Source organism: Paecilomyces variotii, assembly GCF_004022145.1.
Source record: "Paecilomyces variotii strain CBS 101075 chromosome Unknown C8Q69scaffold_14, whole genome shotgun sequence".
Classification (NCBI taxonomy): Eukaryota; Fungi; Ascomycota; class Eurotiomycetes; order Eurotiales; family Thermoascaceae; genus Paecilomyces; species Paecilomyces variotii.
The window spans coordinates 321,815-344,628 of NW_021167153.1; the positions used below are offsets into that span (position 1 = coordinate 321,815).

Here is a 22,814-nt window from a genome sequence, read left to right on the forward strand (position 1 = left end):
GATTATGGTTACAGTTCACGACTGTTTCATTCTGTTCTTGCTGTCTCATTTCTATTGTACAATGGATCCTACAAGTTCGCCTATCTTTGTGTTTCGTGCACTTGAGACATCCTCAGCCTCCCTCTTGTTTGTCCTATCTCCTTTCAGTCATGGCTTTTACTAGCCTGCCTCTTTATTATGATCTCAGGCACCCTCTTCCTTTTCTGCGCCTGGAGACCGTTCCAAGTGCGCAGGGACCTACAGCAATACTGGTTGTTGCGGAAGACTGCCATCACTGGTCCACTATTGAGAATACAGTTCATGAGCAAGACATTACGGACATTACCAGCTCTATAGGCTCTTCTCAAGAAACAGTGGAAGCTGCATCAGTTGAAGAGAGCGCCTGGGACCAGGACGAGGACCTAGAATCCCCAGAAAACGCAGAAGATGCAGAGACAATGAGAGACTTCGAGGCTCGACTTACTGACGCCATCAAACAGATGATGTTTGTCTCCGGCGAGACAGCAGAACCGTCCATAGAAACAACCACCCTCATTGAAGACATAGTGCGTCAGCAGGTCATCGAAATGGTTAGTACCCTGTCTCATCTTCACCTACAATAACATTCGAATATCTCCGCTGACTTGGACATAGCTTTCTCGCAGTACTGCTCTAGCTACTCGCCGTGGTGTCCGCTCGATCTCCACCGATGATCTCATCTTCTTGATCCGTCACGACAAGGCTAAAGTCTCTCGTCTGAAGACCTTCCTTTCCTGGAAGGATGTGCGCAAGAACGTGAAGGACTCCGATGACAAAGGAGGTGCCGACGCTGCTGACTTTGCTGGTGCCGATGATCCCCTTGCCGGAGCTGGGGTCGCTGGTCCTCAGGATGTCGCGGCGAAACCCAAAAACAAACGCGCTAAAGTCGGCTTGCCCTGGGATGTCAATAGCTTCTATTCCGTTCAGGTTCCGGAGAGAGATGATGAGGAAGATGAAGAGGAGGAGGAGCAGAACTATGCTACGCTCCAGCGTCTCGCCACTGCCGATGAAAGGACTAAGAATATGACCAAAGAAGAATATGTCTTCTGGTCCGACTGCCGTCAGGCTTCGTTCACTTTCCGCAAGGGAAAGCGCTTCAGGGAGTGGGCTGGCTTCGGTATTGTCACTGAATCGAAGCCTAACGACGACATCGTCGATATTCTCGGCTTCCTCACCTTCGAAATCGTACAGACTTTGACCGAAGAAGCGCTGAAGGTGAAGGAACGCGAGGACCGCGAAAAGAAAGGCCGCGGAGGTGCCGAAAATGGTGGCGAGAACAAAAAGCGCAAGCGTGAGACTGGCCTGTTTGATCCGCCAGAGGAAGGACGTACGCCTATTGAACCGAAACATATCCGCGAGGCGTATCGCAAATTGCAGGCAACCCCGAACAGAGCCGTTGCGCTGCTGCTTCACAACGGACGTGCGCCATCACGTACCCCGATAAGGCTGGTAAGAAAAATCCTTTCCCGATTTGCAGGGTTCCAGTGCTGATGTGCTATCTAGATCTAAATTCAGCAGAGAGCGCTGCTGTCTTATTTTACATCTCTACGTAGAGACAGCTTAGGCTGGGTCCCTCGATATTTCTCGAGTATCTCTCTCGACTTTGTGCCATTTTTGAGGAGTTTAGGGTGAATATGGATCAACGTGATACCTTCGGGAAGCGAACTTCAATCGGCTAGGTTTAGCAATATTTCAATTACAGCAGGTGGGAATCAATGCTTCTTGAGGAGTTCCAGCGCGCGGAAGGGCACACATTGGAGTAACGGCTACAAACGATTTTATGGGTTTCTTTTCTGAGAATGTCATTCCATTATGTATTTGTATCAATGATACAGACTGGTGTTTTCCAGACAAGCAGTTATTCAAATTCCGTTGAGATCTGCACCTAGCTTCTCGAACGAATCATTTATATTGTACAGGATATCGTAACCATTTGATATGACGTCATTATCATATCACGTCTCAGTAAACACGTTACTGCTCAGAGTAACTCAGTTCTTGTGAGTGCGACGCCCTATTGCGAATTCCCATTAGTACCTTTACTGACGCTTCGTAGGATCTCCGCCAAGTATGGTGCACTTACATTCAGCCAATTCTTCCTGGCTGAGCTCCCGCAGCTTGTTATACGACGGGGTCTCTCCACTGGCTGCCCCCTTCACGGTTTCCACGGCCCTTCCAAGGGCACCTTTGTCAGGGTGCATATAGGTCGCCAGCTTGGCCTCGACCTTGATAACACCGATGCGGGGATCAGTAGGGCCTCCGTCATGCACGCCATCGCCAAGGTCCCCAAGCCATGCTTTCAGCTGAGGAGAGTAGTATTTACTGATGGTGTTCTGGTCTGCTATAATCGAGGCTGTACCAGACACAGATGCCCACGCACCAGATACCGGATCGAGGAAGGAGACATTAGTCTCTTGTGGGTGGACCGTCAGGTCCATGGTCTTGCCAGAGAAGAGATTCGTGTGGAAGATAAGGTCGACGCCGCCGTTCTCCTGAAATTTCACGTCTATATTAGCTCATGCTTTGGGGAAATTGAGATATAACAACAGCATGGAATATACGCACCTGGCCAGCCAATGCCATACATCGCGATGTGAGCAGCTCCGAATCAGATGACAACTTCGTCGTCAACATGCCATACTTGACCTCCTTAATGAACTTGGCGAGATCCTCAACCTTCTGAGGCAACGGAGGGTCCTCGAAGCTCTTGGCCTTGTAGGGGTCTACGGGCTTGGTTCCCGCACTGGTGTTGATGGTCGTCGACATGGTTGTTTGGTACGGAGAAATTCGGTTCCTGATAAGACGGATAATCTGTTTGACGGAGATTAGAGGGTGCACAGTCCGAAGAGACTATATATAATGCAAATTCTTAATAATTCAATTAAGTAGGACACTGACGTTATACCAGAGTCCTTGTTGCAAGGATGTTCTACTTAGGGCTTCAGGAATAGCCGTAGTAACTTGGCGTAGCTGTGACGTCAATCCTTGGCCTAGATTGTGTTGTTGGTATTTGCTTGAATGTGAACTATATAGTAAATCTTGGCGTTGACGCCATGGAGTTGGTATTTTACATGAGATCCCCTGGTTGTTTATTTGTTATGTGGAATATTGATTAGGAATATCGTCTGCTCTCGGCCTTGTGATAGATAGTGGCTTTCCCGCTGCAGTAAGTATCGAGTGTTGTCTTTCCGGGACTCACGCGTTATGTGTATCCACAAGCCCTCTGCAACAAGTATATCTGCTTTTCTAAATGGAATATGGTCTGGAATTGTTCCGGATAACTCTTTTACTATCCTTTTTTTTTTTTCGCGCATAATTTAATACGTAGTCCTGTACTCTGTAGTTGTGGCTGGTAAGCGTAAGAAGTTTGGCAAACCAGACTATTTTACCGTCAATTTTTTCCAACACGTTGCTACCAGATGTTTCATTGATACCAGAGTATCGGTTCAGAACGACCGATATTCATTCAGTGGTCGGGACAGAGAATAAAAACACAAACAATGATGCCAGGTAGTTGTGGGAGAACAAAAAATGTTGGCAAAAAAAGAACCGCCCGAAGCGGGGCTCGAACCCGCGGCCTTAGGATTTACCCTGTAGAACCCGCTAATCAGGATTTCCTGATGAGGTTAGCGTAAAAGTCCCACGCTCTACCGACTGAGCTATCCGGGCAGCTGTTGAGTGCGAAGTCGCTTCTTGTGATTGTAAAGGCAAACGGACAACTTTCAGGCAAGTAGATCTGTATCAATCGATCGATCGATGTTAGTAAACTATTCCATAGCGACACTCGGGTGGGCTGTCTGAGATGAGCAATGTGAGTAGCTTTCTTTCCCTGTGGAGAGGAGATAATTCGATGCCGTGCATATATAACATCTTCATGGGTTCTCTGGCTCTTTTTCCGGTTACCGGCGAGGGATATATATAATTAAAACATGATGCTCAGCAAGATCGTACTGTTCGTTCTCATGTTCAAATCACTTCCCTTACCTCGTGCGCGTATTATAACCGTAGCAATAGCCCATAGAAGAGAGACTTTGTCTTTATCATTTCCTCCACCTTCTATGCCCCTTGATCAAAGCAAATGGCCATAGATGCTAATCCAGGAGACAGATCCCATACAGAACAACCCCTTTTCTACTCCCCCCTCCTTCCCCCCTGGTGTGTCTTCTTAATGGTCACTGAGTGTTATTGGTAGCCGCAAATAGTATCCAACGCAGAGGATTAAATCCCATCTTAGCTGGGAGGAGGCGGAAATGATTCAAACGCGCCACCGGATTCTGGTAACGGCGAAAAAAATAGGAGTAAATAGAGTTACACAACCTCTGGCCACAACCTCTGGCCACATCCATTGGAACGTCATTGATACACAATGTGCCACACTCGAATAGTTAAATTCAGGAACCGTAGCCCCTTTTACAATGTGGATATGACTATCTCATCTTGTGTTAGGGAGCAATAATGCCGTTGACTACGACTATTACCAGGGCGTTACTACTCTTGGGGGCTCATGCCGCCGCTCAAGACACCACTATGGGGAAGAAAGTGTTCGCTCATTATATGGTAGAATGCATACCTTTTCTTGGATCTCTCAATCATGGGTGAGGGTAATAACTGACCGTAAGAAAACCGAACCAGGTTGGCAGTATGACCTCGAGCGAAGCAGTGACCGATGTCAACGACGCTAGTAATGCTGGAATTGATGGCTTTGCGCTGAATGTCATGAGCACAGATCCTTGGTCCACCTCTGCCATAGATGATCTATTCGTCGCTGCAAATTCGTCCTCCGGATTCAAACTGTTTTTCTCCTTCGACATGACCCACTTCAACGATCCGTCACAGTTCCTCCCCTTGATCGGTGAATATCATACTAACTCTGCCTATTATCTCCAAAATGGTAAGCCGTTTGTAAGTACTTACGACGGAGGAACTCTCACGTTCGGTAACACTACCCCCGGTGACGGATGGGAGGCTGCGTTCAGACGACCTCTCGAGGGTATGGGAATAAGTCCCTTCTTTGTTCCTGATTTTGACGACTGGAGTGGCTATCCGAACGGGTTCTTTAGCGCGTTCCCAGTCGTGGATGGAGCTTTCAGCTGGGAAACCGCCTGGCCTCAGGTGAGTGAGGGAAAGGCAAATGTCAGTGATGCGGTGGATGCAACATTGCTGCATGACGCTCACTCCGCGAGTAAAGTCTACATGATGCGTCAGTTCTCTCTTACCCTGAAGTACCAAATATCATCGGGACTTATCTGACCGGGAAATGCATTCAGCCCTGTCCACGTTCCAGTTCAAGTATCTCGGTCCGGGGCAACAGTGGTATCGAAGAGGAGAACTGAACTTCGCACAGCGCATGGGCCAGATTCTGCAGCTCCAGCCTGACTTTGTGGAAGTAGTCACATGGAATGATGCTGGAGAGAGCCACTATGTCGGGGATTTCTGGCCCGAACAGATCGCTGGGAGCGACATTGGAGCATATGCCAATGGATTTGACCACAAGGGCTGGCTCCAGGTACTCGGCCCTTTCATCACGGCATACAAAGCCGGTGTGACGGATACATCGAGCATATTACCGCCATCTGGAGCAAATGCTGTTGGAGCAATCTGGTATCGTACGCTTCTGACGTCTGCGAGCTGCTCCTCTACGATATCTGGTTCCCAGAATGCCGACGACGCTATGAACTTTGCTATTATTCTTCCAGCAGATACCTCTGGAGTCACGATTAACGTATACAGCAACAACAATCAAATCGGCTCTTACTCCGGTCTCCCCGGCCTGAACGCCCAGTCTGTCCCCGGTCTGCAGGCTGGCGGGAACCAGAGAGCTGAGGTCGTCGACGCAAGTGGCACAACTATTGCATCTGCTGTAGGGACAAAGGACGTTCAGCCGCAATCGACCGGCTCCGTATGCAACTACAACTACGAAGTCGTGGGACTTTCCTGAGCCGTCAAATCAGCCATCTGAAGTCGAATATACATATATATATTCCGCTATATACTTGCATTTTTTCCTGCATCAGACTAACTCAAGTCATAGTGCATTTTTGAGTATAGAAGAAGTTTTTCCTGCGAGGCTGTCTTCCTGTTTTACCTTAGGTTCTATATGCAATAAACTATATGACATATCTATGCTTGGTTCTCTTGATACTCGCAGATCTAATCTGTCTGATATCTGCATATATTCCTGTTTTTCTATTCTATCAGCACACACGACCATTGGGTGTGGAAAACAGGGCTTCCCGTCCGTTCAGCCGTACTTAAGCCACACATTCCACACAGTTAATTGTTGAGAAGCCTTCTTTGTATCTAAGGCTTCTGATGGAGTAATGGTGAGAAGTCTCTTAGCATGGGTGCAGGTGAGATGGGGTGGCCCCCAGAGGCCTGTTTTCAGGACGAGTTTTACAGATGCTTTTGGAGCGTACTCGGACCAGGTATTGGCGTTTCAAGTGAATGGTCTGGTACTGGCAAGGGACGAATCGACTTCCATCTCCAGGAACCAGGATGGGGATTTGAATTGCTAAAGGACGGAGATCGAATAGGACAACACTGCGACCGATTCGATCCGAATGGGACCTATTATCCGTGGATACAGAACGACAAGCTCAAAGATTGGCTGATACTCGATTGCAGACACACTTACCCTCGTACGATTTGTAAGATACTTCCTTCTCATTATGATTCCATTGACGATCAATGTTAATGCTCTGCTCCAGATCCAAAGCAGCAAAAGTTGTGGAGAGTTGTGTTCACAGATAATTACTCTCGCGTTCAGATTCTTAATTGCAAGAATGAGAAGGTTGTTCCGGAGTTTCAGCTAGTAAATGTATAGGTTATTGGCGTTTTCTTTCTTCGGTTACTTCCTCATAAACTTATCAAGTACTCTTAACTCTGCGCAACTGTTATACTAAAATTCTCGCTTTCCGTATGTCAAAATGTGTACTTTCCTCTTGTGCATGTAAGAGTGCGTCCCGACGATCGCACGCGAGATGCAAGTGTTGAGGGCATATTTACTCTTATCTCAACCCCTCTATGTAATATCTGAGATCTGAGAACTAGACCAGCATTCCAGTGTAGTGATATTACCATACATGGATTATATGGATTATATGGCGCCGTCACACGCACTGCTATCTTAGTATGGCGTAGAGTTAACTGTAACCTCTACTTAGCTCGCCCGCATGGCACCCACCACCTTCTGGCGGCATTCAATCTCAACGGAGCTTCTCTGTGGTGTTTCTCGGGTGGCACGACGAGGCTCTGAGTTAGGGTGAGTGCGCGAACGACGGGTTACTTAGACGCATTTATCCCAGTCGCTTAACGATGTCGGGCCCGAAACACATCGTCAGCTCGTCAGCTCAGCTCAGCAGCTCCAATTCCCCATTTGAATTCGATCTTTAATTTTAAAATACCTATTAGCTCATCTGTTTAGCCGAGCAGTTCCTTTAAAGTATAAAACTGGATATATATGCTGGCTTGGACCATCGAGGAGGGTCTTCGAAGTTACTTTTCAAACGTGCTCTCGATTGGAGCCGACCGCATCGTAGGTAATGGCAAATACCATGTTCATTATTCGAAGTGAGCTGCGTAGTTGATCAACCCCCAAGTTTGAGAAACGGATGATCCATGAGTTCACGAGCTGTTCCCCTCTTCTCCGGGACCCAGTTGAGCATTTGTCGAACAAAAGATAAAAATGCCTCTTGATCTTTCTGTTCGAGGAATGAAGTAGTATCCTCTAAGCTTCGGGACGGGATCAATCCAGTATAGCGGAATTCATCTAAAATAGTCAGTACATCAGGTATTTACATATGAAATGGTTGGCCAACTTACCTTCTGCATCAAAAAAAGGGCCGTCAAAGAATTCCCGAGCACTGTTGCAGAGTTTGCCAGTGTCGTTTGCAACAGGCTGGGGCCACTTTTGCTCTGACATAGTCTTTGATTTCGCAAGCAATACCTTGGGGGGCGGGCCAAGTAGAGCAATCATTTCTGCGAGGTGTGACTTTGCGTCGTATGTGCCGTCTGCATTATGTACCTGTTGGAACAACTCCTTGCTCCCAAGGATATTCCACAACTTGCCGAACAGGCTTGTTAGTATCAAGGCCAAGCCAGCGGTTGTAACCAATAGGGAAATAGACAGTCGCAGGGGACTGACCAACACACCAAAATTCCATATATCTGCCTTGAAATCCCAACCACAGCCAAGGATTACCTCTGGAGCGCGGTAGGGGTCTGGTTGGATAGGATAAACACCAAGTTGCTTTCCTACCATCCCATCTCGAGTATGTGGCTTGTCGAGCCTTGTTGCGAGCCCGAAATCGGCTATTTTGGGAATCATATTCTTGATATCTCGCCCGTCAAGAGCGCCGAAATCATTATGGCAGCGGTAGATAGTTCGACCACTCTTGCTATCAATCTTGTATTGCATTTGTTGTTGTTGTATTATGAAGTTGGTAAGGACGTTTTCGTTTTCAAAGCTCATGAGGATGTTATCTAGCTTCAGATCTGAAAGGGAGATAAGGTATTTATATTTGAGGCAGAGTCAAATTGCGAAAAGCACTTACCGCTGTGAACAACTTTGCATTCTGAGTGAAGATAATCAAGACCAACAAGGCAGAAGTAGATGTAGACCTTCGCAATGGGCAAGGGAATCTTGCGATCAACGAAACGCCTTTGGAACATCCACAGAGGCTCTCTCATCGGTTCGTACACGAGGCACATGTGCTTCCCTTCTGGACCAGTTACTTCGACGTCATCTAGACATGTTCGTAGAATCACGCGGCCACGGTGCTCTGGATTTTGCTGTTTGATATGGCTTTCAATCTCCTTCTCATGTCGAGCATCATTGGCATTGTTACTGTCGATTATTTTGAGAACCACTGTTCGCTCAGATTGCCATTTAAGTCTTAATTGGGTGGACCATGGTCAGTTTCTCTGTAGTTGAATGAAGCATGAAAGCACATATGCGGACGTGGGTAGCTACCTTGAAATGTCTCGGGCGAGCCATACGGTAGATTGCGATCCCCAGCCGATTTTGACAAGTAGTTGAAACCTCTCTGCCAGTACTTCCCCAGGATTTGCTGGGTAAAAACTTGCCGAATTGTAGCCTGGACAGAGCTCCTCGTCGACAGGTTCCTGCTGAGGAATTGGAGGCTCAGATGTACGCCGCAATTGCCAGAGAGACTTTCTGGCAAAGGAATACACAGTACGTCGCGATATCAAGGTCAGCCACCGATGAGGTAACATCACTCCATCCGAGCGTTATGGAATGCTATTGGAATGCTCTGGGAATGGTTGAGTGCCAGGGAGATTGCAGAAAAGCTGAACTCAAAGTTAGCATTAAAGCTAATCTACAGATTGACAGTGAATTGGGACCCAAATGATGATACCCGGTGTGGTTACTCACAAGTCCAGGGGTAAGGATGCAGAACGAAACGGATCTAGAGGTGGTGCGTTGGGGGGACGCCGGACAAAGAAATGTACTCAACGCCGGAAGGAATGTTATATAGAGGTAAAATAAACTCTATTAAAAGTCCAAAGGCGAAGGAAAGAAAAGAACAAGATGCGACATATTATGCCTGGACCAATGTTGCACTTGTTATGGGAACATCGGGGGTCGGTCTTGGCCGGCCAAGCTAACCGTATATAGAAATATACCAATCTTACTATGGTGTTCCCTTCTATGAGTAGTAGTAGTAGTAGTAGTAGTAGTAGTATGGGAGGTACTTAGCCCAGCTTAAGTTGAGCTCCAAACATCCTTGAAAGTGATTTAATTAAGCATGCTGTTGAGACTTCAAAACAATCCTCCAACATCAATACTTGATGTTTTGCCGCTGCGACCCAGGCGCGACTACGCACTTGAAGTAAACTGGGAAGGCCCGGGGAACAGATGCCATGAGAACCACGCATGTCTCCTAAGTATTGTACAAGCAGTCAAGTAGCCGCCCTCTATGATCAATGTTATGGACGCTTCCTCTCGTGACATCAAATGAGTGCTATATGTGCCCAACTTTTCAGGAGCTGCCTTTGCCCATTGCTGCGCTCTTCACGAAACCCTCTTGTCTTTCAGTTTTGGGTGTCCCATCTCCTTCTCGAACAAGTAGAGACAATTATAGCGGCTGTGTATTCTTAGCTAATCTATCATCTATTCAAAGCACTGTAGGAGCACCCTTTTCCCTAGCGCAAAACCCTGAGCAAAATCACCGAATTCCTGTCCATTTCCACGGAGTTCATCTCTACAGGACCCAGCTATCCTGCAATCTTATAACCGCGTTCGATGACATTATCAGATGCGACAGTGAAACACCAGTCCAGGTAGTGCCCTGACCTCGCTGCATAACGGAAGAATCCGATAACATTTCCGTCGTCATTCCAGATAACGGATCCGCAAATGCCGTCCTCCAGGTAGTCAACAGACCCTTGACCCATATATAGCCACCGAGCCTTGACCCATACAAACTTTGGTTCGTAAGGGTCATCGCTCGGAACGCGTATCCGCGAATGCGGACCGCAAGTGCCTTCCGAGTAACCAAGGAGAGGGCTGTTCATGTAGATTTTCGAGCCGATCTGTGTCTCGTCAGCCGGGATGAATTCCTTCAACTGGGTAGGTGTTGCTCCGTCAAGTGGACTCTCGAAAGTTTCATTGACAAAATGGACCTTGTCGTGCAGTTTGACGAGGGCGACGTCCGTATGCGAAATTTCCATGATAATCTGTCCGACTTCTTTTCCCGTGCTGCACGGATGGAAGACTTTATCGCCATTTGGGAAACCATGGGAGGCGACAGTCATATACCTCTCGCCTAGACAATCTTCAACCAGGACGCCGGAGGTGGTACGATACTCAACGTGAGTGGTATCATGTCTTGCAGAGCTCAACATGACACCAGGACGCAATATATCATACTCGCTATCGTCGACGACATCGCCAGTCGGGTCACGGATCCGGCGGGCCGGAAATTCGTTCAGCTTTGGACGTCCCATCTCCTTCTCGAACAGGTAGAAACAATTACAGCGTCCTATGGCAGAAGGAACTTCAGCCAGATCGGTGTCCTCATTCTCTAGAACAATAACGAAGAAATTGTTCCAGTACTGAACTTCCGTAATCGAAGTTTCAGATTTTGCGAAAAAGTCAAACACCAGCTCAAATGCATCGTCAATCCTAGTGGGTGGAAGGTTGACAGCGTTGATTTCAGCGGACACGCGAAGGCGTGATTTGCTCGGGCGTTTTATTGGCGGAATTGGGCCATCATCATTCGGATCAATTGTGAAGTAAGGCTGGACACCGGCAATAGTAACTGGCCAGGGCTTCGGTGGTAAAGTACCGAGCCAAAACACTAAGAAATAGCCATCAAAATTCACCGCTTTTGTGTCTGGAAAGAGGTGGAGTAGTAGCCCAGAATCCTTGGTAGCGAAGGCTTTACGATTCTGCCGGAGATTGAATGGAAGAATGAGGTGGCGAGACGGGGGAATTTGGATTTCCGGTAACGACGACTCTGGCGACTCAGGGTGGGCATGCGTCGTCTTAAGCGGAGATCTTTCGTCTAAGACACAATAAGTAGATGATTTAAAAGGTAAATTTGATGAAAACTTACTGATCAAAGCTTCGCCTGATGGGAAAAGACGCTTCGATGGCTCGAAGAGGGGCGAGTCACCCAGACGGAGGACCGTCCTCTCTGAAGGGAAAGCGCCACGAGGAGATAAAATGAAGCTTTTGCTAGGGGACGACAACTCTGACGACGGGGTGACCTTTCTCTTACTACTCCCAGGTGACTTCTCTGATTTGCACGCGCGGGGGGTGACAATAAGCCCCTCCTCGATATCTGCTGGACCTGTCATGGCTAGGTATTTTGGAGTCTTGGACAGACGAGGAAACACTGGAGCCCGAGAGATGAACGGCCACTACCCCGACTTTCCGTGACGTGAATAAGAAGTCCTCCTCTTGGTATTATCTGAGCTTAGTTTTGAAAGATGAGTGAGCTTGGCCTTGAGAGATGAGTGAGCTTGGTTTTGAGAGATAAAGGTTAACTTGGCGGTAAAAGCGTCAGAGGTGAAGGCGCGACCTGGGGCAGGCAGAAGGACGTCACGTTGACCAGGCTGCCGAAATTGAGACTCATGGGATGCTAACGACATGCTCCCTGGTAATATAAGCTCTACCACCGTGGTAATTGCACTATCTCTCATCACTAAATTTCGTCTATCCATTCCTCAACCGTCGTAGTATCTCGACAGGTTAGTAGACCAAAGCCTTTCGCGGCGATGAATATCTCAGATAACACATTAATAATATCTATAGGTTGGACTGTTACTACTTGTCCTAGTACCTCAATAGGGTCATTGTATTAATTAGTCTTCTGGTCAGTTTCAGGATCGATATTGCCAACTTCGTTTAGCTACCCGGTTAACATACTTACCCCAGCGATAAATATTAAGGACAATGCTGTGAATTCGGACTATAATATAAACAGAGGTAGCACATAACATTATCCAATACTTTAAGGAATATCCTGCCTAAAGCTTATCAACAATAATAGGTCTTTATATTTTTAGATGCCCAAGACAGCTAACTAATAATAGGCTGTTAATCAGCAATTATTCTCGTCTAACTAATAATAACAGCGTGAAAGTTCAGCCAATAATGATCTTCGCTGGCTCACAAATCCTTGACGCTGTTCACACTCTGTCTGTGCTCGGTAAACCAATAGATAAGTGGGCTATAATAATAAGAGCGACACGCCGACTCCTCGGCGGCAGCCACAAATCTAGTTCTGGCTAATAATCGCTCGTATATAAGCGCCTACTTAAGTAATCAAGTGGTTATCACAATCAAACTGAATTGTAGGGTTACGAAGACCAGGATATGACCTGATGCAGATAATGCACCCGATTTATAATTGGACCCAAGAAGCTTGTGGTCTGAAACGAGCCCATACTTACTCGTCCTGACGCCTATTATTCTGATAAAGGCGGATTCGACCGAGAACGACGGAATCTGTAAGTTAGACTCACAGGGCTCTTTCAAGTTCTCCACTCACCCAAAATGTCTGATTATCACACACTCAGAGAGGCCATCTAATAGAAATCATAATCTGAGCAGCAAGAATTAATGTATTTGGCTAAGCGCAAGCTGAGATATAATATCTCTTGCATGGATTTCTGATAGGAAAGAATAATGCTACATCTGCTTACTAGCGATCTTTTTAGCTTATGAAACTTAATCCAAGGCCCTGTGATGGCATCGGCTTTATCCAAATTATTATAGGAGTTTCACACCTAAGCGCTGAACTAAGCGGATAATATCGAAATAGCAACGTACATTTGCTGTTGACTCTCTAGCTGAACACCTAACGGGGGGGCAACTCAACTCCCAAGTCATAGCTGCCAATAGAACTTGGGTGATGTTCCAATATGCCTGTGATGCCCCATCTCCCCTAAGCGCTGTACTGTAGTCTAGTCGCCCTCTGTTCCAAAAGCTATATTGGTTATCTCTTCACAGCCAGTCAAGTTATGCGCAATAATAAAGCGTGAAACGGGCCATCTTGACAATCCCTGAATACCTCTCAATAGCTTGGATCAAAATGCAGGAGTTTGGGAGCTACAAGGGTGGCACTCCAAAGTGTGCATACATTGCACACCTAAACAACACGCCCAGGTAGCTGCTATCATTGGCAGAATGGTCCCCTACATGCTAAAGGATAGTCCTGGCCGAAAAGCAAGCTACTGCTCGTCAAGTAGTATAAATATATGCCATCCACTTCGTTGAAAAAGAAGGGGACAGTCGTCGCTTCATCTTCTGAAAAATTACGTGCACGCCATTTGCATAGAAGGTTGGTTTCTCTCAGTAAAAATCATGTTTTTAATATTAATTTCCCTAGGTCCGTTCTCATTTCTTGGTTGCAGACACATTGAAAACGAGCCTCAAACGAACTACTCAATTCTTCAAACATGAACAAGACCTATCAACTTTCCGTTTCGATATTTGGTCCGGGGAGCTCCGAGCGCGCCCACTGGGGATTCGTAATCCATCAACCACCGAATCTCTATGGAGATCTCCTCCACGTTAGAGTGATCGATGTTCCTGCCAACCGGTTTATATTCGAGAATCGATCCGGACATGGCCTACGCTCCCAGAACGCGTGGGGATTGTGCAAGGTTGCGCTACTCGATAATGCACAGCGGATTAAGGTGACTTCGATACTCTCGAGCGAGAAGCCACCAAATGGTGGAACAAAAGACTGCCAAGACTGGGTAGTAGATGCGCTCGTTTCATTGGAAGTAGAAGAATTGGTCCCTGATGGTACAACACAAACCTGGAAATCGAGGGTGGGAAAGCAATCAGTGGCCATCAAGGGAGAGGTGGGTAGGGACTGGGAATCTTTGAATGACAAATAGATATTATACAGGAGAGTACACTCTCATCGACCGATCAATCTCATCCCACAATTTGTACTCTTCCGGGAAAGCGGGAATAAAACAGGGGATTATTTCAATCCAACTTTCTTCCATAGCAATCCGCTTAGCGGCAAAGTATTCCCTCTCTGGAAGACTGTACCCAGCCTCGCCCCAGTCTACTATTCCACTGACCAGCCCATTCTGAATAATAATGTTATCTGTATGCAGGTCGCCGTGAGTCATAACTCCTATATCAGCAGAGCGCTGATTGTCATAAGATAGAATCTTCTCCTTCAGTTCTTCCTCTGTTTGACCCCAGACTCCATCTGGCCTTGATAAACGAAGTGCTTCAATAACACCAAGTTTATACTCTTCTAGCGATTGAAAAGGTCCATATCGCTTTAGAGAAGTATAGTCCCAAGGATGTTTGAAGATGATATCCTCACAAGGCCCACCATCCACCGAGCCTAGGAAAGGAGCGCCCAGTTTGCGCCATTCTAGAACGTAGGAGTTAAGTTGGCGTGCAATCGATTGGCGCTCTTCGTGCGACATATTATCCCAAGATGAGCCAAGTGGTTCGCCCTCCACCTTGCTCATCAGAATGAAACCTATATCCCCAATCGTATATGCGCTGAATACTTTAGGCACCGGGATGTTTGTTTTCGTAGCCAGAAGGATTAGTGCCTCCGCTTCACTCATTTTCACCGTCCAGCCAACTTTCAAAATCGTAGATTGGGATATCTGCCAGATAGCATTCCCGCTCATTCGATTTGGGGCGAGATCTATTGCTGATTCGAGTTGATCGACTGGAACAATGAAGTTATCCTGTCCACGCAGTGAACTTGTGAAGACAACATTTGATGGCTCGGCCATAATCTCCTTTAGATATCCAAGGATTGATCGACCAGGATTCTAGAATTCTGCTGTTAGATAGGAGCTTTGTGAAGGGAAATACAGTTTCTACCTTATTGAAATAGGCCAACACACTTTCCGGGGCGCGAGACATGATTGCAATTGCCAACTGTATCAGTTGAAATTATTGAGAGCAAAGTTGACTGGGGCCGATCATGGTTGCAGATGACCCCGCCAGGCTCGCCTCGTTTTTAGCGTCGCTTGACGTGGCGGAAGAGGCAAAGTGACCTGTGTACCTACTCTTTCTCTTTATCATTTTTTGATATAGTCGTAATGTGGCAATGATAGTGCTAGCAAGCCCGAGATTGTCGGTTCTACCGTGTTGCTCGTGAGAATGGGTAAACATGCTCTTAGGTTGGACGATTAAACACTGCTAAGATTAGGTATTCCGCGCCCAGATCCTCCGCACATTCAATATTTGCGCAACTGAGTCACAAGCCATTCTCCAAATTTGAGTCTTGTCCTTGGAGATCTTAACCCTCGGGCAAATTCAAAATGAAAATAACATCTAGTTAGTATATGAGGCCAATTGAAGTAATTTCTAGCACATACGACTATAGGGTGTGGAAAACAGGGCTTCCCGTCCGCTCAGCCGTACTTAAGCCATATATTCCGCACAGTTAATTGTTGAGACGCCCTTTATGTCTTTAAAGTTTCTGAAGTGACGATAAGAAGTCTCCTAGGGTAAGTGCAGGTGAGATGGGTGAGTGCTCGATAACTCTCACCTCTGGAGGTGAGAGACTCACGCGATAGGGCAAGACACTCACCCAACAGGGCAAGAGGGCTCACTTAGAGCGGCCGAGCTCGCCTTATCGGTGGAACAACCCCCATAATAGATGTATTAAATAGGCCAGGCACCCTTCTAACTCTCTTATCCTCATATAACTAATATAGACAGAATCCCCCGATACTTCCAATATTGCACGTGACTTCCACATAATTATAGCTACAGGTTGAGCTTCCAACATTCCGCTCCTGGAATCCTAACATCAATTCCGCTTGCTCTAACCTAGGCGCTTTGGAAGGACAATACATATGTCTCAGGTCAGTAAATCCTGTATTTATATGAGCTCTACTGACGCAATAAAGCCCTCCTGGAATGACAGAAATCCCAGATTCTTTTCCATTGATGCCTGCAAGTGTCGCGGCGTAAGTACTACATACGACCTAAAGAGGATTCGAGGACTAATTGCTTACAGGCCTGTCCCAATAGATGCTGTTACGACCTCCAATACGAAATGTGGACATTGGTATAAGGTTTAGAGTGGTGATACCTGTGACAGCATTACAAATGAGTTCGATATATTACTCACGGATTTCGAGTTTCTCAACCCGCAGTTAGATATGAATTGCACAGACCTATGGTTGGGAAACAGTTATGTAAGTCGTCGGGGAATATTGCAAGATGCTTCAAGATATAAATCTAATATATCTATTTTAGTGTGTCCAACCAGTCGGCAACATTAAAACATATTCTGGGTATTCTGTGTCATCCTCAGGCTACAGTGCACTCCCGACTACAATTAACCTCAACGCTACACTAACAGCGAACCGATCAACAACGTAAGATCACTCTTCTTCTTCTTCTTCTTCTTCTCTCTCTCTCTCTCTCTCTTTCTCTTTTTTTCCCTTTTTTTTTCTTTTTTGAGAGGTTGGCTAATGATGTATGTTCAATTTATTAACCAAGCAGTCATTTTTTCCCCACCCTTACCCCTGTTACTACGAGTACATTCGTCTATAACTCAACAGCCGTCTCCTTTGCTCATAACTATACGCTCTGTTCACAAGCTTTGAAATATTACAATATCACCAACGGCGATATCCCAGAGAGTGTGGTCCAAGACTCTCAGTGGTACTCAGAATACCAGAGGGTCTGTTTACTCAATCTGAGTCAACCGTTGCCCACTATACCTTTCAATATAAGTATTACTACCCCTCCATCAAATGGTGCAGGTCCGACTACTACAGTCGTAATAAGTGCTTCTTCTGCAATGTCGTCAACATCCACGGCATCAGGTACTACAGGTATCAGAATTTCCCCGGATGGCACGTGCGGAGAGTCCTACGGATACACCTGTAAAGGGTCATCTTTCGGCGACTGTTGTAGTATTTACGGTTATTGGTATAGTATTCCCATCTTCACCACGTTCTATAGTCAAGATTCAGATTCTAATTACCAATATACAGTGGTTCTGGTAGTGACTACTGCGGTTCTAATTGTGATCCGGAGTATGGGGACTGCAGTTCGTATAGTTCATCATCTACGGCTTCGGCTGGTGCTTCTGCGACATTGCCATCAGCTTCAGCTACATCAACTGCAGCAATTACAGTTTCTCCGGATGGTACATGCGCAGAGACTTATGGATATACTTGCAAAGGGTCAACCTTCGGGGACTGTTGTAGCATATATGGTTATTGGTATTTTTTCCCATCCCCGCTTCCTCTTCGTGTACCATGCGATACTCATGTATTCACAGCGGTTCCACCAGCGACTATTGTGGCTCAAATTGTGACATCAACTATGGCAATTGTACTTAGACCGCGCATTATCCGAACAGGTCAGCGTGATCTCACGAAGCTACTGTAGTTGTGATAACCTATGATGAGTGAAAGGACAACTGGTCCTTGATTACTGTCGTCGTCCATTGTTGTGCTTGATCCGACGCATTCTATTTGTGAAATACCAAAGCAGAAGAGAAAAAGGGTTAGCACGAGTCCCTATAGATGAATTCTACTTTCGTGTACATAAATAATTACTCGATTCGATCTTCAAAGCAAGGTTGAAGATAGCAAGTAATAATCAGAATTTTATTAAATTTACGAGTTTTTTAACTAAGAGGCTACAGAACAATAATTAATTAACCACTGTAACAACATTACTGTTAAGATGGCAATACGCCTGCAAAGCAAAAAATGATAGAGAATATGCGCTCTTTTCCCTTTAACTCTAAATTACTAGTACGGTACTGCGGAATAACCACTAATTAATAGCGGGCGAGTGGTGGCAAATGTCTCCACAGTTGTACCGCAGAAGATGAAAAAAATGTAAGGCAGATTCCATGATACCAACAAAACAGCGACTCATAAAGACCTTAGATCCCTCCAATCTCCATACTAAGTCATATTTCCAGACACCCGAGGATGGCGACTTCAAATCATACAAGGCCAATTCGATATTGGCCGGGAGGAATCCCTGCCTCCGTTCAGTATCACCCGACGAAACAACTTACTGAGCAAGAGAAAGATAATGGGAATTGGGATTTTCCTACTCCTGAGGAGACCATTGAAGAATCAAAAGGTTGGCTGTTATTTGTCGAGGTATGTGTCATGTTTATGTTTGGAAAATAAAAGAAATCCGAATTCTTACTTAATCCTCCATTTCATATAGGAACAATGGCTGTCTCGCGAGGCAGCAGGTAGCTCAGATGAAGACGAAGAGTACGAACTCCGTCAAAGACGTTCTTTGGTCGAGAAGTGGGCCTCAGCAGATCAGTCATTTCGTGATGTTCGTAATATCTGTCTTATCTTGCACAGGAATCCAGCACTAATTGACAGTCTTTTCATAACCGCGCGCACCCCAGGAAATCAGCGATAGATTATCCATCTTCAGCTTTAGAACGCCTTGAAGACACGCGGCAGGATTATAGCTCTTGGGTCTGCATAAATCCTGTAGATACGCCACTCAAGCGTGCGCGCTTTGTCAAGTTCTTGATCCTTTGTTACCGACTTGATGGACAGAATTGGCATCCAGAACCAAACGGCGAAATCCTTCCCACAATGGTGAAACCAAACCCTGCTACATTCCCGGATGCTAACGACTTCACTATTTCCGACTTCCCTATGTGGGCGGTTGTCGAAACGGCTGACTTCAAAGCTATATCAATGTCTGTTACGGGGCATCTTATCCTCGAAACCAATTACGGTCCATATTTCATCATCGATCAAGCTTCTCTTGAGACAGGCCGATTCTTCGTTGTAGAATATAAATCAACAGGCCATATCGACCATATCATCCCACGACGACCGTACTTTTTAACGGATCTTGTGAATTATTCCGAGCTTGGATTCACAGTCGAGCGTATGGAGGAAGAAAATATCGGTGGACGCGAACAATATCAGAATCAGCCGTAAGTGCAATCCTACTTTCGAAAACGCAGTATTTGGCGCTTACGACTTTCACTCAGGATGGATATGGATCTACCAATTCTAGACATTATTCAAAAAGCGAAAGATAATAATCAAATGACGAAGTTCTTTTACACTGAGCGTGATCAGTGGGAGAAGGATATTGAGCTATATGCGCCAGGTTACTTGGCCATGGAGGCGGAAGGGAGGGCTTCAGAGTATGACATTCGGAATCTAAGAGACACACGCGAAGCGAGTAGGGCACGTTGTGGAGGATGAAATATACCTTTTCTTCGGATAGCAATTAGCTACTCGATTCATACCATGGGGAACATACTATAAACACTAAAGTTTTGGCCCCTAAGGTCGCGCGACTATGTGTCGCGTCTTACCCGCTATCGCTCGCGCACTTACTCTAACTTACCCCAGTTGCGCGACCGTAAAGCGGCTCTTGCCCGTTACTTACCCGGGCGGCACCCAGGGCCCTATTGACTGCAGAGAAGCCACACGCCGGCAGGTTAGTAGTTGGGTGGGTGACTACTAGCGAATCCCTGCTGTTGTATGTTTTTTTATTTTTTTTTATTTTGTATTCTTTTTCTCCTTTTCTTTCTTTATATAGATAGTCGTAATGTGGCAATGATGCTGCTAGATTGTCGGTGTTACCGTGTTGCTGGCGTTTCATAACCAACAGCGGAGTCCGTTTCAGCGTCCCGAACGTTGCCACAGGTAGTTCTCACACTGGCTTAATGAGAAGGTTTAATCGAAATGCTGCAAAATTTACTCCGCCCAAATTCGCACTTTGACATTTGCGTATTGAGTCAGAAGCCAGTCTCCAAATCTGAGTCTTTCCCTTGGAGTCTCGGGCGAATTCAAAGTGACACTGCCTGTCCAACCTTGGAAAAGTCTTCCCTGAAAGTTGTTGCCACACGTCGACGATCTTCCGTCGTTTATATCTGGCATAGCTGCATCGGTGGTTTCGCGCATGGATGGTGATGCAGATAGTATTTGCTGGTGTATTGATGCTTTCACCCGTGGATCTCAACAGCAGTATGCATGGACCCGAGACTCAAAAGTCCTAATGAAAGGTGAATGAAGAGGAGGATGATCAGGTCTTATCAAGGGAGGGGTGGAGTCCCTCCGAATGGCTCTCGCATGGTAATGTCGTATAATTCATGGGACGGAAACACCTAAAGGCTGTGGCAGTAGGCGCCTGATTGTATAAATAATGAATTAGAACTAGGATCATCACAAGCGCACCGTGATCTTACCTTGAGAGTAGACCCCAAAGGAGATTGATAACGACGAATATGAGCCATATAATCAATACTGCATACGGGTTAGAAGAGGCGCCAAAATTCAAGAAAAAGCTCCATCGTGAGCAAAGATACAAACCTTCAGCACCCCATATTTCGCAATGTCTCAAAACCGTCTTCCAGCGTTTGGTCTTCAGCCAGGTTGGGACGAGGTCCATTTGACACGTCTTGCCTCCGATGACGAGACAGCCTCCTTTTGTTCTTCGACATTCGAGATGCCTTCTTCTTCTCTCCATGATCCTTCTGATCCTCCAGTTACAGAAGGACTCGTCGGTTCTGAACGAACATTTCTCCATTGGACATTCGAGCTTCAGTTCGAAGCGTTCCACGAGCCAGTCCACTTTCAAATGGACGCCGGTATATACGAGATAATAGAAATGGCGAGATGTGTGCTTCAATGCTAGCGCATCTGGGTATGTGAGGTAAGATGCAATGTGTAGATGAAGTTCCGTGGGTAGATCCATCAGTCTCAATGGTCGTTCTTGAGCATGTGCTCGTGGCACGGTATCTCTGCCCTGAATATCTTCCATGACTGCATCAAATGGATTATACACGGGAAATTGAATAGAACTGCTCCCTGGGACAGAGACCAGGATATAAGACAACAATATAGAGCCAGCAACAGTAGAGCAAATGGCAACAGAGCAAACAACAGACAGACGAGTCAAGATGGAATATGGCTGCCTAGCTCCACCGGCATGATTGGCTCTCCATTTAGAATGAAGATGACACTTGGAATACAGCAAAATGAACAAAGTGCTTCTCAGAAATAGAGAAGCCTGAAGGATCAGATCTTCCGTTGGATTATTCGGACGTGCAGTACTTGACGGCAGGATAGACCGGTGTTAAAGAACGGGAGTATCTTTCCAGTAGGTACAGGTGAGATGATCAAGCAATAGTAAACCCTGCAGATTGTAAAATGCAGAGCTTGAGCCACCCAACTGAAGTAGAAACATTAGAAATACAAGTCCCCATGGATAAAAAACAGAGCATTATCTGGGCGACTGTTCAATATGCGAGCCCCTCCATGCTGAGACATCCGAATGCGGCGTTGTTTGTTCTCGGGCAGAAAGCACGGGCCACCCATCACATGTTCCATTCGTTCTCTCCGCCTTCAGTTTTGGGCTATTTTGATGGACTTCTCTTAAAGCTATCAGCAACAACTTGCTTACTTGCACCCATCTGCCGCAAAACAGCCCACTGCAAGAATCCTTATACCTAAATTACGATATTGCAAGGACAAGCATAATTTTCAGGACCCCTCAAAGAACAAGAAAAGAAATTTAAAAATTTCAACAATGGCAGACAAGTCCAAGTCTGCCTACGGTGTCGCCTCCGACGACACCTCCTTCCGCAAGACATGGAACCGCGAAGAATACGCCAGGAAAGCCGCAGAGGAAGAAGCCAAATCCAAAGAGGAATCCAAGGCGCGATATGAAGCCAAGCTCGCGGGAAAGAAATACCATGCTCCCGTCGACTACAGCACTCTGGAGGCGACGTCCTCGCGCAAGCAACGACTAGATGTGGCGTCGATGGTGGGAAAGACGACGATAGTGCCAGCTGGTGCGGGAGTGGGAAAGAGAGGAAGAAGTGCTGGTTTCTACTGCCCCGACTGTGACCTTACGTTCAAGGATAACATACAGTTGGTGGAGCATCTGAATAGCAAGCAGCACTTGATCGCCACCGGACAGAGTGGAGAAGTCGTTCGTGCAACGGTGGAAGATGTACGGAACAGATTGCGCTGGTTGGCGCACCAGAAGCGAGTGAAGGAGGAAGAACAGCGAAAGGCCTGGCAGCTAGATCTGGGAGCTCGACTTAAGGAGAGAGAAGAGGAAGAAGCCCGCGAGCGCGAGGAAAAGCGCAGAAAACGGAATGAGAAGCGGAGAAAGGCGAAGGAAGGCGAGGACGGAATCAAGCAAGAAGACGGTTGGGAGGGTAGGCTGGGAATCATCGCATGAGCTATCTACATTGTGCCGGTTGCGGAGTCTACAATTATACCCATGGCGTTTTGGTGCAGGAGGCCTTGGCTGGTCATATTACAATTCAGAGCCAGGAAAAGTAGTTATGCTG

At 46.4% G+C, this 22,814-nt stretch overlaps 10 protein-coding genes and 1 non-coding gene across 11 annotated transcripts; 5 read left to right on the forward strand and 6 right to left on the reverse strand.

Moving 5' to 3' along the window:
- Window positions 1-149: 149 nt before the first annotated feature.
- C8Q69DRAFT_447824 (transcription initiation factor IID, 18kD subunit-domain-containing protein) lies at window positions 150-1,527 on the forward strand (the record flags this gene model as incomplete). Its single annotated transcript, XM_028629241.1, has 3 exons — window positions 150-569; window positions 634-1,467; window positions 1,522-1,527. 3 exons carry the CDS (start codon window positions 150-152, stop codon window positions 1,525-1,527), a joined length of 1,260 nt encoding a protein of 419 aa, XP_028481781.1.
- Window positions 1,528-2,009: 482 nt separating this feature from the next.
- C8Q69DRAFT_510262 (blue light-inducible protein Bli-3) lies at window positions 2,010-2,784 on the reverse strand (the record flags this gene model as incomplete). Its single annotated transcript, XM_028633172.1, has 3 exons — window positions 2,010-2,032; window positions 2,102-2,510; window positions 2,584-2,784. 3 exons carry the CDS (start codon window positions 2,782-2,784, stop codon window positions 2,010-2,012), a joined length of 633 nt encoding a protein of 210 aa, XP_028481782.1.
- A 784-nt stretch (window positions 2,785-3,568) lies between these two features.
- On the reverse strand, window positions 3,569-3,687 carry C8Q69DRAFT_t138. The gene has a single exon. It is a non-coding gene; the product is annotated as a tRNA-Lys (tRNA).
- A 778-nt stretch (window positions 3,688-4,465) lies between these two features.
- On the forward strand, window positions 4,466-6,287 carry C8Q69DRAFT_530818 (putative glucan endo-1,3-alpha-glucosidase agn1 precursor). The gene is made up of 3 exons (XM_028633740.1): window positions 4,466-4,575; window positions 4,651-5,218; window positions 5,286-6,287. The coding sequence occupies exons 1-3, from the start codon at window positions 4,474-4,476 to the stop codon at window positions 5,954-5,956; spliced, it is 1,341 nt and encodes a 446-aa protein (XP_028481783.1). The 5' UTR covers window positions 4,466-4,473; the 3' UTR covers window positions 5,957-6,287.
- Window positions 6,288-7,351: 1,064 nt separating this feature from the next.
- On the reverse strand, window positions 7,352-9,582 carry C8Q69DRAFT_104313 (putative serine/threonine-protein kinase). The gene is made up of 6 exons (XM_028625049.1): window positions 9,413-9,582; window positions 8,990-9,327; window positions 8,571-8,911; window positions 8,162-8,511; window positions 7,840-8,080; window positions 7,352-7,786 (listed from the first exon to the last, which is right to left on the reverse strand). Exons 2-6 carry the CDS (start codon window positions 9,250-9,252, stop codon window positions 7,605-7,607), a joined length of 1,377 nt encoding a protein of 458 aa, XP_028481784.1. The 5' UTR covers window positions 9,253-9,327; window positions 9,413-9,582; the 3' UTR covers window positions 7,352-7,604.
- A 672-nt stretch (window positions 9,583-10,254) lies between these two features.
- C8Q69DRAFT_510265 (hypothetical protein) lies at window positions 10,255-11,841 on the reverse strand (the record flags this gene model as incomplete). The annotated part of the gene is made up of 2 exons (XM_028633173.1): window positions 10,255-11,546; window positions 11,598-11,841. 2 exons carry the CDS (start codon window positions 11,839-11,841, stop codon window positions 10,255-10,257), a joined length of 1,536 nt encoding a protein of 511 aa, XP_028481785.1.
- A 2,416-nt stretch (window positions 11,842-14,257) lies between these two features.
- C8Q69DRAFT_104362 (kinase-like domain-containing protein) lies at window positions 14,258-15,766 on the reverse strand. Its single transcript, XM_028625050.1, has 2 exons — window positions 15,382-15,766; window positions 14,258-15,306 (listed from the first exon to the last, which is right to left on the reverse strand). The coding sequence occupies exon 2, from the start codon at window positions 15,265-15,267 to the stop codon at window positions 14,398-14,400; it is 870 nt and encodes a 289-aa protein (XP_028481786.1). The 5' UTR covers window positions 15,268-15,306; window positions 15,382-15,766; the 3' UTR covers window positions 14,258-14,397.
- A 687-nt stretch (window positions 15,767-16,453) lies between these two features.
- C8Q69DRAFT_104382 (hypothetical protein) lies at window positions 16,454-18,128 on the forward strand. Its single transcript, XM_028625051.1, has 6 exons — window positions 16,454-16,455; window positions 16,520-16,686; window positions 16,748-16,869; window positions 16,997-17,229; window positions 17,323-17,724; window positions 17,784-18,128. Exons 2-6 carry the CDS (start codon window positions 16,651-16,653, stop codon window positions 17,891-17,893), a joined length of 903 nt encoding a protein of 300 aa, XP_028481787.1. The 5' UTR covers window positions 16,454-16,455; window positions 16,520-16,650; the 3' UTR covers window positions 17,894-18,128.
- A 114-nt stretch (window positions 18,129-18,242) lies between these two features.
- C8Q69DRAFT_104397 (hypothetical protein) lies at window positions 18,243-19,778 on the forward strand. Its single transcript, XM_028625052.1, has 4 exons — window positions 18,243-18,624; window positions 18,695-18,811; window positions 18,862-19,433; window positions 19,491-19,778. The coding sequence occupies exons 1-4, from the start codon at window positions 18,448-18,450 to the stop codon at window positions 19,708-19,710; spliced, it is 1,086 nt and encodes a 361-aa protein (XP_028481788.1). The 5' UTR covers window positions 18,243-18,447; the 3' UTR covers window positions 19,711-19,778.
- Window positions 19,779-20,536: 758 nt separating this feature from the next.
- On the reverse strand, window positions 20,537-21,762 carry C8Q69DRAFT_501484 (hypothetical protein; the record flags this gene model as incomplete). The annotated part of the gene is made up of 3 exons (XM_028632366.1): window positions 20,824-21,762; window positions 20,700-20,757; window positions 20,537-20,618 (listed from the first exon to the last, which is right to left on the reverse strand). The coding sequence occupies exons 1-3, from the start codon at window positions 21,272-21,274 to the stop codon at window positions 20,537-20,539; spliced, it is 591 nt and encodes a 196-aa protein (XP_028481789.1). The 5' UTR covers window positions 21,275-21,762.
- On the forward strand, window positions 21,751-22,810 carry C8Q69DRAFT_480004 (putative C2H2 finger domain protein). The gene has a single exon (XM_028631488.1). It carries the CDS (start codon window positions 22,043-22,045, stop codon window positions 22,700-22,702), a length of 660 nt encoding a protein of 219 aa, XP_028481790.1. The 5' UTR covers window positions 21,751-22,042; the 3' UTR covers window positions 22,703-22,810.
- The last annotated feature ends 4 nt before the right edge of the window (window positions 22,811-22,814 follow it).